Source organism: Prinia subflava, chromosome 10 (genome assembly GCF_021018805.1).
Source record: "Prinia subflava isolate CZ2003 ecotype Zambia chromosome 10, Cam_Psub_1.2, whole genome shotgun sequence".
Taxonomy (NCBI): domain Eukaryota; kingdom Metazoa; phylum Chordata; class Aves; order Passeriformes; family Cisticolidae; genus Prinia; species Prinia subflava.
Genome location: NC_086256.1, coordinates 17997078 through 18010106, shown reverse-complemented (window position 1 = coordinate 18010106; position 13029 = coordinate 17997078). Strand labels below are relative to the sequence as shown.

General features: G+C 36.9%; 1 protein-coding gene across 1 annotated transcript in view; it reads left to right on the top strand.

Annotated features, from left to right (window-relative positions):
- DPYD (dihydropyrimidine dehydrogenase) overlaps positions 1–13029 on the top strand; it is a 334900-nt gene that overhangs the window by 139822 nt on the left and 182049 nt on the right. The window contains exon 9 of the mRNA XM_063407573.1: positions 11957–12064. Coding sequence (XP_063263643.1) covers positions 11957–12064 — 108 coding nt within the window. The remainder of the gene's footprint in view (positions 1–11956; positions 12065–13029) is intronic.

Genomic DNA, 13029 nt, shown 5'->3' with positions numbered 1-13029 from the left:
TCCTTCTATACCTTCTGTACCTTCTATACTTCTATGCCTGTGCAGGTATCTGCACCTACAAGCCAAGTGGCTGACCCATAATCTTCAGTGACCATGTTTCACTTCGTATTCCTGACTGCTGGTCATGGAGGAGGCATTTGGAGAGGCTTTTGGAGGCATTGCACCACCAGTTCTCTCTCTGTTTTCTAGATAGAAGCCTTACAGCATCTGAGGTTCAACTGTATTTTTGACCCGAAGTCTCAGATTTAGTGCCCTGTCATCAGTATGCGAAATGTCCAAGGAAAAAGTGGACACTTGATGAAAATGGTATAATTAGTTAAAAAAGGCACTCTGTCTTTAAGTAAAATTTTATATGAAATGCTGTTCTTGAGAAAGGAATTCAGATTTAGTTGATAGATTAAAAAAACTTTATGTAGTTCTTGAGTTCTTTCTGTCATTTACCCTTACTCAGAACAGGATTTGGTCAAAACATGAACTTGCTTAGTTATTCCAGTATGGAAAAGTATGAAGGGGTAGCTATCCAGTAGCTGTAATGTTTCTGAGCTGATCTACCTGTGTAGGAGAGTATCAGTTTAACAGCATATTGACATGAAACTCCTTGCTGCAGCTGCTTTTAAAATGAAAGGCAGATAAATACGTGCTTAATGATAAGGACATTTATGTGTAGGGGGTAAATGACTTGAGTGAGAATGCTCATTGACCCTCCAGCACGTTACAAGAATGTCATATTTGTTGCAGGGTATTCTGTACTGACAGTTTGTGACAATCTGAGAAGATAAAGCCTCTGATAACACATACTTATTATTCACCTCCAATTATAGAACTCTGTATGCTTTTTTTCATAATTCATAGTGAACACTGGAGCATAATGATGTTGAAAGTGTCTCTTCAGAATGTTGCTTTAAAGAAATGAGTAAGAAAATCTTCTCAAATGTTTTGATAGATGATTCATGGCACTGGGGCTGCTGATTCGGAGCCAATATAGCCAAGTCTATAAATATGCAGTTACAAGAACTCTGGAAACATGAATTCTGGTAGTGTGACAGATTCAAAAAGCACTTTTTCTACTGGAGCAGGTTTCTTCCTGTTCTACATTCAGATGCCGTTGTCTAATTAGGCTAATTGGCTGGCAAATTTGCCAGCTTTTAAATAAAATTAGTTTGGAGGTGAGAGAACAAATACCATCAGAAATGTGATTTATTCTTTCTTTCCGTAATAGTTGTTTCTTTTTAACTGAGCAGAGCTAGGCTTTATTATTTCTAGGGAATTTCTGTTTAATTTACTGTATATGACACATTTCCAGAAGAAATGAATATTGGCAGCCTATTACTAAACCTTTAAGCAAAGTAATCATAATGGAGAGACTGACCTCCACCTTACCTGGCAGTAATGGACAGTGCTCTAGCAAATGACAGTTACCTGATGTTATTTTAACAAATTCAACTTGCCTGAAGTCAGTACATGTGCATTTTCCTGTGCCTCTCGTTGCTTCTGAAGATCCAAAATACGCTGAGGATAATGAGAATGAATGATAGCTTAGATGTGTTCTTTCCTTGAACTGCTGGTTGTATTAAATCCACAGCTCCTGTGCAGACCTACAAATCTATAACATCCGTTTCAGATGAATTTGGAAACAAGGGGCTGCATTCTTTTATTTTTGGTGCAGAGATTAGAATTGATCACAGCAGACACAAGGGAGCAGATTTGAGTATCACAGCTCAATGTGGTTAACTGGGATAGTGCACAGCTCCTGTACTCCTTAACTGTGCACATACAGGTTATGAATATTATTGATTGCAAGGGTCAAGGGAGGCTGCAGGGAGGTTATGTTGCATGATGCTATTTCGTAATTTTTAAGGGACAAGAGCTATGAACTCTCATAGCATCTGGGACAGGTACAGTTTAAACCTGACAAATGGAGATTTATGTTTGTGTGAGCTGGCAAAGCCCTTCAGGTAGAAATAATAAATGGAAATTTGATAGGCTGGGGTTTTTTTATCATAGGTCAAATATTGTGCTGTAGAAAAAGGGAAAAAAGATTTAATAATTACCTTTTCATCAGAATGTACTGATGATAGATTTTCAGTTGTAGATCTGTGCTGCAGGTTAATGAATAATATTTAGAAGTCTTTTCTTGAGGCATCATTTTAAAAGATATATAGAGATGGTTTACCTGAAGTGATTAAAAAACACAGTGTAGGCAAATGATAATAATTACTGAATATGTTTTATAGTTTTTTTTAGTTCTTTCATGTGGACAAAACCAATGTATAAATATGCTAAGATTTAAGATTAAACAATATAATACATTACCAAAGAACTGGGAAAAAATACTTGTTTCCTATATTGAAATTTCACATAGAGTGCTAATTGCTCATTAGCCTTCGGAAGACCTTGCTGAATTACATTGATGACTTCCACATATGAAAAAAAAAGAGATGAATCCTTGTAATGTTTTAAAAATAGGAATGACCAGAAAGTCCTGTATTTTGCAAATATTATTTAGCATGTGGCATTTTCTTCCTGAAGGAGTAAGTTTTTACAAATATCTCCTATAGATCCAGTTACACAGGGTACAAGGTGTGATTGACTCAGCCTATTGTTTCATAGTCACTATATTGAAGCAGAATGGGAGCTATGGAAGTAGTGCACAGCAGAGGGTGGTTGTGAGTTTAAGACAAATGGCTGTAGTTAGATATTTCTGTGATTCTTTACTGCTCTCTTCCATCAAATTTAGGAAACAATATTATAAAAATCAGTGTTTAGAATTGTAACACAGATACCACGTATTGGCTATTATATTCCTAATATATCAAAAGCGCAGGTTGATTTTAGGTAGTATAAGTTGATGTTGTCTCAGTATATGTCGTTGCAACTTCCTTGCTGTACAGAGCCTAACGTCTGACAAAGGTGTTATTCCAGAATATTAATGCCTTAATTACTCCTCATATATTTCCAAGGATGAATTTGCTGCCTTTGATGGGTTTTTTTCAGCTGTTGCTTTGCGATAGTGTAGAGGCTTTGTATTTATTTTTCTTCATGATGCCAACTATTTGTAGTTTTTTCTTCATGAATGTTTATCATCAGTTTTGCTCTCATTTTATCCATTCCCTGTGTATTTATTGTAAGTAGCCTCTATTGATCCAGTTTTTCAAGGCTTCTTTCCTGTGTTTTGAAATGAAAAATTAAATGAAGAGATCTTTCCTATGCTAACATTTGATTTTCCCTTTATAAATTTTCATTTGCTTAAATTATTTCAATATACCAGCATGACAGCTTATAAGCAGGGCATATTAGACAGTTAAACTATAATGAGTCTGCTTGGGGAAAGATACTGTTTCTGTTGCAAACAGCTATGGTAGTATTTTTCTGCTTTGTTTTCAGGAGTCTGTTTCTCCCAGTCTCACAATCCAGTTTATTTTGCTTTCACTTCCACATATTTGGATTTTCTGTATGGGATAAAAATCACTTTACTGTGACATATGGTTCCTGAGATGGTGGATTTTTTGGTGTTCTTCAAGTTACTGATAGGCAGTCCCTGAGGAGGTGATCCTGCTTTGGGGCTGCTCAGCACTGTTTACTGATCATGAACAAGCACTAGGACCAGTTTCTGTTCCTCTAGAGTGGTGCAGGGTTGTCACACTGGCAAATATTATCTGGCTGGTGTCTGGAGGAAACACAGTCCCCCCATCTTTCCTTTGGCAGGTTACTGCTAGGAACAAGCTTGTAGAAGGAAGAGAGAAAAGAACTGACAACATTAGCATGTCAGATCTGAAACTTCAGCCTTCCTGGCTCAAGAATGCTCTGAAAAATGACAGCTCAAGTCTGTGGTGGGAAGTGACCAAATTCCAGTCAGGACTAAAATCCAGTTTAGCTCAATTGTAAGCAGACTGGAGCAAGCTCTGCTCCTGGGTGGAAAGATACATTCTTGTGGTAGAGATGGATTGGACGCAGACTGCTAAATGCATTTTCACTAGTGACCTTTTCAAATTTGTCGCCAGTATAATAAATGTTGCCAAGATGACTTAAGAAAGGTTTGCAGCAATATTCCACTTTGTTTTTTACAGCAGATGTTTCTTCAGTTACTCTCTACTACAATTTACAGAACTCTTATGTTCTACAAATCAAGATTCATAGCAAACTATTTCAGTGCTTTAAGTCCTGAAATAAACAACACCAGGCAGAACAGGACCAGAGGGAAGGTAAGCAGACGTCTGCATCCATCCTTCTCTGTGATAAGATTTGCTTCATAGTGATCTTCACATTTCAGCAAGTTCATTCACCAAGGCTACCAGCTAACTTCCTAACATCCGCAACTTGATTACTTCAAATATGGGGAACATTAAGTATCAGTTTCCAAACACAGAAGAAAGGCTAGAATTACCATCTGTTTCTTAATTTAGAAATCCGTATATGTTTGTACAACCTAGTATCACTTCTTCTAGTGTGTTCTTTAAAGAATTATGTTTTAAAAACACTTAGTGAAACTGTATGCTTCAGTCCTGATGTAGCATTTTAAAAGAGTGCTTTTAGAAGATAAGGGCTCAAAAATGTAAGTTCAGAATCTTCATGGTACTTAAATGAATAGCCAGATATTGAGATTAGAAAAATCATTACATAATTTCTCCAGATCTTTATCATCTTGAAACACTGATGTTTTTCATTAAAATACAGTATTTTAGTCATACTTGAGTGTTGCCCCATTCAAATTCAAAGGTCCCATAAGATAACCATAGTAAAATTAAAACCAGCAATTAAGACTAGAGGTAGGCTGTAGAGAGTACACTAAAGCCTTGAGTAAGGCTGGAGTGATCACAGTAAAGTCAAATGAGGGGTGGAGTCTGTATCTGATGGGGCTGATGAGTTGTGGTTCACCTTTGGACCCTTTGGCTGACGTTAGATGTCAGCCTGATCTGATCATGGGATCACGAAATGTGAGGAGAGCAGAGCACAAGGCTGCAGTGTTTTGTATTCCGTGCTCAGGCATGGAATCCTCATTTCCATCACTCACAGGGGTTGATGCTGAACTCTGCCTGTCGTTCCCATATGCACTTTCTGATGTCTAACTCGTGTGAATTTTGGCTGCTTCTAAACTGGGCTTGGACAATTGGTACTCAAAAGAGAAATTGAATTATAAGAACAAATTTAGTTCTAAATAATCTGACTCTCTCATTCCTATTCTTTTGTTACCACTTGCAAGAGTTCAGATACTTGTCTCTGTGTTTAATTTAGCAACAAAGAAAGGTGTGAGACCTGCAGACTGCATTGCTTCCAGGTTCAACTACTTATTCAAAGCCATGGAATGGATATAGCTGATCAGTTTAGAAAGCCCTGCAGCAATTGTGTATGGCTCATGCTGGTAGATGTGAAGTGTTTTCACATATGCTGTACACACTGTTCATTCTAACTTGAGGGTAAGAGAAGACTAGCCTTAATGTAGTTCTTTTACTTTTTCCCTTTACTTTTAATTTTCTATGAACGAGGTCTTTAGACATTGTTAGGGAGTAACTCCTAAAAACCTTGCAAGCATACCTCTTCCAAAGAAAATAAATCATTAATAAAAACTACAGAAAAGGAGCAGTTATATTACAAAATTAATCTACCAAGCTTACAGAGAAAACAAATTTGAAGAAGCCACCTGCTGTGGAGATGAGGCAGTAATCTCAACAGCAGGAAATAAAGGGAGAGAGGGAGAAAATACAAAAGCATAGGCATTAAAAAAGTAATTAAAACACTTATCTCCATCGACATACATATCAAACAAAAAAAAAATCAACCACCTAGAAAACATACTCTGTTGAATGTCACAACAGGAAGTAACAAAGCTGTCCCCGTAAAAAACAATCTCCAGCAAAATGAGAGAGATTCTTTACAAATATGAGCCTCAAAAGTATTTATTGAAGTGCTAATCACTAATGGACTGACCTTGAGAAAAGCTTGCAGAGTATTTCCAAATTTTCTGAAAGACTAGATGCCCAGTATCAAACCTTTAAAAAAGCAGAGAAATTTACTTTCTAGATACCAGTGGTTGTCTGTTCATGCATGGTGCATGTTATAGCATGAGTTGTAGTGGTGTGTTTAGTGTAATCAGATCTGGGGCACAGCTTAAGAACTGTATTTGGATTATGCATTTCAATATAGTTAATTTCTAAACTATGCAGTATTGACCCATGGACAGCAATGTTAGCAGTATGCATATGAGTGCATGTGGCTTCTTTGAAACAAATAGAGCATATCCCACTGCATACAAGTAGTTTCTATCATGTCTAGGTAAAACTATAACTTTGACAGTTATGAAAGTCTACAGTTTCAGTTACATTTAAATCTCGTGGTCCAATTTATACATATCATTGTGTAACATTAAATAAAACTGCTTTAAATATACAGATTTTGATCTCCAGTTCCCCAGCCCACAAAAGAGACTTGTTCAAGAAGATCAGAGCATTCAGAAATATTAAAGTAGTGCTTGTGTGCTTGGATTTTACAGTGTGCCATGTACCTTTGTAGTCAGAGTCTAGCCACATGGTACCTGTAGCTGCAAGTCTCTGGGCAAGTGTGAAATGTCATCAGATGTGCTATATCTGAAATATTTTTGTATGGGCACACAAGGAGCAAGTTGTAACACTCAGTGTGTAAAAAGGCAGGGACATGGGACAAAATTCTGCTTTTCTATTAATTCAAAAGGACCTTTTCAGAAGACAAATGGTGGATTTAGAATTTACCTTCAGAGGAAATTAACTTAGCTCTGTCTCTACTTTAGCGTATCCTTTTCTGAAAATTAAAACAGAAAATATAAACAAACTTTGTTAACAAAACTAATTTATCAGAAAATATCACTTCCTCTATAAAATTGACATCAGTCTCTGGCCTTCAGCCTTCCATGGCTCCTTTCCCCAGGACACATGAAGGGGCACAGCCTTCTCCTGGCCAGAGGTGCAGAGCTGCTGCTGCAGAGTCCGTGCTGCCTCCTTGCCAGACTGTCTCGGGTTCCTTGTGCTGAGTAGCAGGCTGGGGCTCAGCTTGTCTGGGCTCAGCCTCTCAGGTATTATTTCAGAAGATTTGCATTGCCACCAGAGCAGATATGCAGAAGATCAATCCTGTGTTTCTCTTCTCCAGTTTTGTATGGGATTAATGGATTTTTCTCCTCATTCTCAGTAGTATCTGACATTTAAAGGCTTGCCACCCAGTCCTAGGATTTCCTGTAATGCAGGTTGTGAAGGACAGAAGAAGAGTTTTCCTTTTAAATGTGGTTTTAAAAAATCTGGTTTAACTCTGAAACAGAAGCATGGAGATGGTGAAAAAGTGGAAAGATGTCCTTGCCCTCTATCTTTCTAGCTCCAGATGTGTAAGGCAAGAGAACATTAAAAAAAAAATCCATAAATTGGTGAATGGGGTTTGATGTTTGGCTTCCTCATTTTAAAAGTTAGAAAAAGGAATGTGCATAGCCAGTCAATCACATTTTGTTTCTGTATGAATTTGGATAAATTTATGAATGCAATGTCATTTCAAAACAAATTTGAAAGATTCAATATAAAAAATGTACAAAGTGTCTTCCCTTTTAAAAAGTAGCTCTTGGTATTTTCAAACACAGATTACATTCACCTCCAAAATTCAGTATTATCACAATTAAAAATGAAGGCAACAAACCTTTTCGGTGTTTGATATGAGGAAAATGAGAAAAAAAAATGCTCTAGATAGTTTTGCCCCTGTAGGCTCCTGTATATTTGCCCTCCACCTTCAGCTCCATTTTATTTTTTGTCTGGAGATGTATTTTTAGTCAGCTGCCAATGAAAGCTACATTTGACCCTTATCAAGGACAAGAGCTTATTTTGTGTGTCAGTTATTAAGATCGGTTGGGAAGTTTATTTGAAACTGCAAATTTGCCCAACCATGTCAGACTTAAGTAATCCAAAGAGTAAGTTCAGGCTCAGAAGCATAGCTGTTGCTGGGGAGAGGGGATTTGATCAAAACAGGAGATGGATATGCAGTGCCTGCACTTGTTTTAGTTTCCCTTTCCAGATCAGGCTCATAGTTACAGTAGCAGCAGACTTAGCTGATTGATGTGTTGACATGCCTCGTGCAGCAGCTGAGTGGACTTGAGCCCTGCTCTGCAAGCCAATCCCTTAGAGTGTCTATGCATCACTCTGGTACACTGCCTTGTACACCTGACGTGTTTACTCTAATCATTTAGCAATTCATATCTCAACTGGACTAGGGAATTGTATATAAATTTTCTTTAAAAGGAAACAATGGACTTGAGACTGTGCTTGAAGAAAATTGATATGCATCAGTATTGTGAGAACAGAGAGTACAAGATCTTAATAGGAGGCAGATGATGTTTTTGCTAATATGTATGTGCACATGTATTTTATGTGTATATATAAAGGATATAAAAATAGGAAGTTAAAGTCTGTGTTTTCCAAAGCCACGATTATAGTGATTAAGGACTTAAGAAAGTATGTGGTGTGTCATACATGGGAGAGATTTTGGTGCTGAGGAATTGCACACTGGAAAAGGAGTTGTGGGGTTCAAATGAAGGAGTGAAGGAGAGTCGTGATGCCTACTGAGAGGTAGCTGGGGCATCTGGAGATGGAAGGCAGACCACAGCAAAGCAGAGGATCAGGAATGAAGATGAATTGCTTTCTGTGCTGCACCTGACCCAGATTGGGACTGTCTAGGTTAGATTTTGCAAAGCTGAACTAGATCTGTCATGCAAGCTGTTATTTTCACAATGTTTCTACTTTCTCTATTCTTAGTAAATGCAGTTTTCCACAGCCCATGAGGCTTCATTGCGTGGTTTGGATATCAGTTGCCTCAGGAGCTTGTTCCCTGGCATAGCAACCAAAGGAGCTGAGGCTTCAGGAAGCCCAGGGCTGTGGCTGCAGCAGCAGAGGGGCTCAGCAAGCCCTGTGCTTGAATAAGGGGTGCAGAGGCTGTCCAGGCACCAACAGGGGAGCTGCCTTTCTGAGCTGCCTCCTCTTGCTTGCCCTTCAAAAGAGTTGTTCTTCAGTGCAGGGGAAGGAAATAGTTGTTATCACTAAGTTTTTATACAAATTATTTAAAGATGGGAGATGTGGGATAGTGATAATTGTTTCAGAACATGAAATAGTAAAAAAATCTTTTTCGATGGCTTGCAGGTGGATTTGGAGAGCAGAGAACTGACTTACTTTGGCTTCAGCATAAAAGCTAGGGAAAAGACCTTGTATTTTCCTAAGGATTTTTTTTCTTGGGTGGCTCTTGGCTATTTTGTACTAGTGTGTGAATTCCCTTTCTCTAAAGGATCTCTCTGATTTATCTTCAAAGAGTATTTCTCATGGTTCATTATTTTGACCTAAATTGTGTCTTTCATAGGTGACTGGGTTTTTTAAAAAATTTATTTCATCTCTAAAATTATTTGCTCAAAACTGCATTTTTCCTCTACAGATATTTTTTTTCTTTGAATATTCTCTCTCCCAAGAGGTTGTTTGCTATTTATCAATATTTGATCTCTCTGTAAAGCACACTTCTGTGGGGTGGATGTTTATTATGAAATGGTGCCTCTAAAGTGAATCTTAATCTGTTCTTGGTCTCTTTGTCTGTCTGCCTCAGTCTGGCTCTTTCTTACCTTGCCTAGTGGCTTGAAGAAGTACTAAATCTCTCTATTTTAACAAGAGTAAATGCAGTCATTACAATAGCAAATACATAACAGCAAAAGGAGATGCATCAGAATCCAGTACAATACAATTTCCAGCAGGTGCTTAGCAAAGAGCTTCAATCTGTGCTAAGTGTTTGTAAGTATAAAAGAAGAAATGTCCTTCAAATGTAAATATCACAGAACAGTTTTTCAGGGAGTTTTCAGCAAAATGAAAATAGTAAAATGAATAGCAGATAATACCATGTATATTGACTACCTCTTTGGCAGTCGTTTGGTCATATCAGCCAGGCTAAACATTATTGAACCCAATGCATTCCTAATCCAACTCCTCTGATTTCAATGATACCAAACTAGTGATGAACCTAAACAAAGAACATTGCAACACTTCCTTTATTATACTCTTTATTCAGCCTATGGGAGCTAAAGTATTGATGCTGTTAGAGATCAAATAGTTTTCATTAGGAGATGGTAAAATCAGCAAAAAATAAGTGGGAAAAATATTTTGAGGGTTTCTCTTTGGGTTTGAATGGAGATAAATATTAGGTGGAAAGGAAATTATCTTTAATATAGGCTGCACATCCCACTAATGACAAGAGTTTCTCCCAAGAGTAAACTGAGGCCTCTGAGTTGGTTTATGGATATCTCCACAGAAATGGTTGCATTATTCTGTCCTCTGCCTGCAGGCACTGAGAGCTTTTTCTGAAGTACTGTTCTTGCCATAGATGATTTTGCAATATATACATAGAGGAAAATCTATGCCCTTTTAAAAATAGTCTCTTTAATGCATTTTACATATTGTACTTTCAATAGTACTAAGTATTTCTGGCAGCCTCTTAAGATATCCATTATTCATTATTCATTAGCTGAAATTCCAGTCTACCCAGAAAGTACAGCATTCAAAGGTCTTGAAGTTCAGGACGTGCTAGTATTTTATAACCTTATTTTTCTCAATATCCAACTATAGATCAGTGTTGGTTTCAAAGTCGGGTGTTCAGCAACTGAGTCATGAGTTTTCTTTATAAATAGAGATCAAATTTCAGGATTTTTGAATTTGCTTTTTGGCTTGTAAGCATTTTGAATTTACTGAGAATATATTTTGTTTTGCTTCACTGAAACTAATAAATCTAAAAATGTATTTTATTTTTCTAGTATTATAGTAACTTCATTCAGAGTTGTAGAGGTTTGAAAAACTTCCTTCCTATAGGTAATTCATGAAAAAGTAGTAAGTTTTCTCATTATCTGGTTCTGGTTATATGCTGCAATGAGACAGATTTTTGTTGCCTAATTAATATAAAAAGATCCCAAACCTTCCCTATTTGGAAAAGTGCTCCTCAGTGTGCAATTCTGCATTCTTGTAGATGCTAAAATTGTGTTATTAGGATTTTCCAGACCAGTATGTCTCAAAGAGGAGTAATATTAGTTTGCTGCCACCCATGCCTGAGAATGGAGAGAACACAGATTACTTTGTATGCTCCAGTTCTTCCTGCTTGCTCTGAGGATTCCTCAGTGATAGTATGTTTTCTTAGAAAAATTGTTGACATTTACTCCATTTCAGTATGTAATTATTAATTAGCATACTTTTGATAATATTATGGGGGTTTAGATATAAATATGAAAGTTGAGACTGTTGAAAATGCCCTGATTGCAGAAATAAAATGGTTTGACTGGTGTGTCAGCTGGGCTGGCTTTTTGTGCTGTCCAACTATTCACGCCAAAATGAGATTATGGTCTTTGGTAATTCGAAGATGCTTTTTTGCTGTTTTCTTTTAACTGAAAGGTATTTGTTGCTATTAATAGTTGTGAAGTAAATCCTTGTCTGTATCCTACGGATTCTGTCTAAAAGCGTGCTTTTAATAACTAGGAATAAATGTCAGCCAATCAGGACTTCAAGGTTTTGAGAAAATAATCAAGAATGGCAAAAAATGATGGCATACAGATACTCACAGGTCAGACCTACAGCACTGCCATTTGTCCTCCTCCCCTCATCAGTCAAGATGTTTGTTACTGCATCATTTGTATCATCTGCTTTTGCACCCTGTTTTCTCTGATCCCTTCCCTGCAACTGTTTTATTGTGAGTTACACGAGTACATAAGTTGCCGAGGAACCTGATTTTCAAGTGTCTGTGCCATTAAACAATCACCAGTTATATAAGCTGCAGACTACAAATGTGATCATTTGCAGTATACTTTTGGAAACGTCTAAGGGTTTGTAAAAGTGCTTGTATTGACAGTGTTTTTGAGAATATGTGTGTAATTCAAAATATATGTTGGTTGCTAAAATTTCCTGTGTAATTCTGATGTGCCATAAAATATCTATTTCAGGTTTGCCAGAACCGAACAGAGACAGTATATTCCAAGGGCTGACAATGAATCAAGGATTCTACACATCTAAAGATTTCTTACCTTTGGTAGCAATGGCAAGTAAACCAGGTGTGTAGTACTATATTCTTGTTGTAATCATGTTCAATAAGTCATTAGCAGTTATTATCATATTGAACTGTCTGGCTATAAAGCAGCACATAAAGTTACAAAGTACCTTCCACTGAATATGTCTGGGACAGAGTTTCTCTTGGTGAGTGGCAATCTCTGGAGTATGGTATGGGAAGTTAGTCCTAGAGATGATAAACTGAATAATCATATATGCAAATCTAAACTTATGGCAAATAATTTCTCCTAGTAAGATATATTTGTTATTTTGAATTATAGTCAAAATATGACATAAGCTTCTCCTTTGTATAAAGTATCGTGATAAAAACAGTGTATATAGGATGGTTTGAAAAAATCTGATATTAAAAAAGGCATTTCTGACTTCTATAAGCAACTGATTTGTAGATTGTTGATAAATTCTTTTACTTGATCCCAAGTCAGGCACTGCAGGTTTTACAGGCCCATTTAAATCAGCATTCCTTACCCAATGAACTTACAGTCTAAGACTCAGGACAACAGGAGTATGACAGGATAACAAGAAAGTGCTCAGTTCATAGGCACCAAATGCAGTCTTGTTTTATGGTTTCACATCTTTCTTTGAGCACAGAGATAGCTGCATTTGCTCCCTAAGAAGTACAGATGCTTTCAGTGTCCCTGAATATGAAATCATAAGCCCCAAATATGTGATTTCTATACCACATTTCTTCATAGTCTAGATTCCCCAGACAAAAGAGAAATTCATGTACAGTTTTCCTTTTTACTTAGGACAGAATGTGGTATTTTACATATGACTTAATAGAACATGTTTTATCAACAAACTGATTTTCATTTCAGCATTCAGAAATTTCTTTCAGCATCATAGAGGATTGCCTGCTTATTTATTAGACTTTTTTTAAACACTTTCGAGGTATATATATTCTGTGGCAGATTATTCTGCTTATAAAAATAAGGTTTATTACCCCATTTTA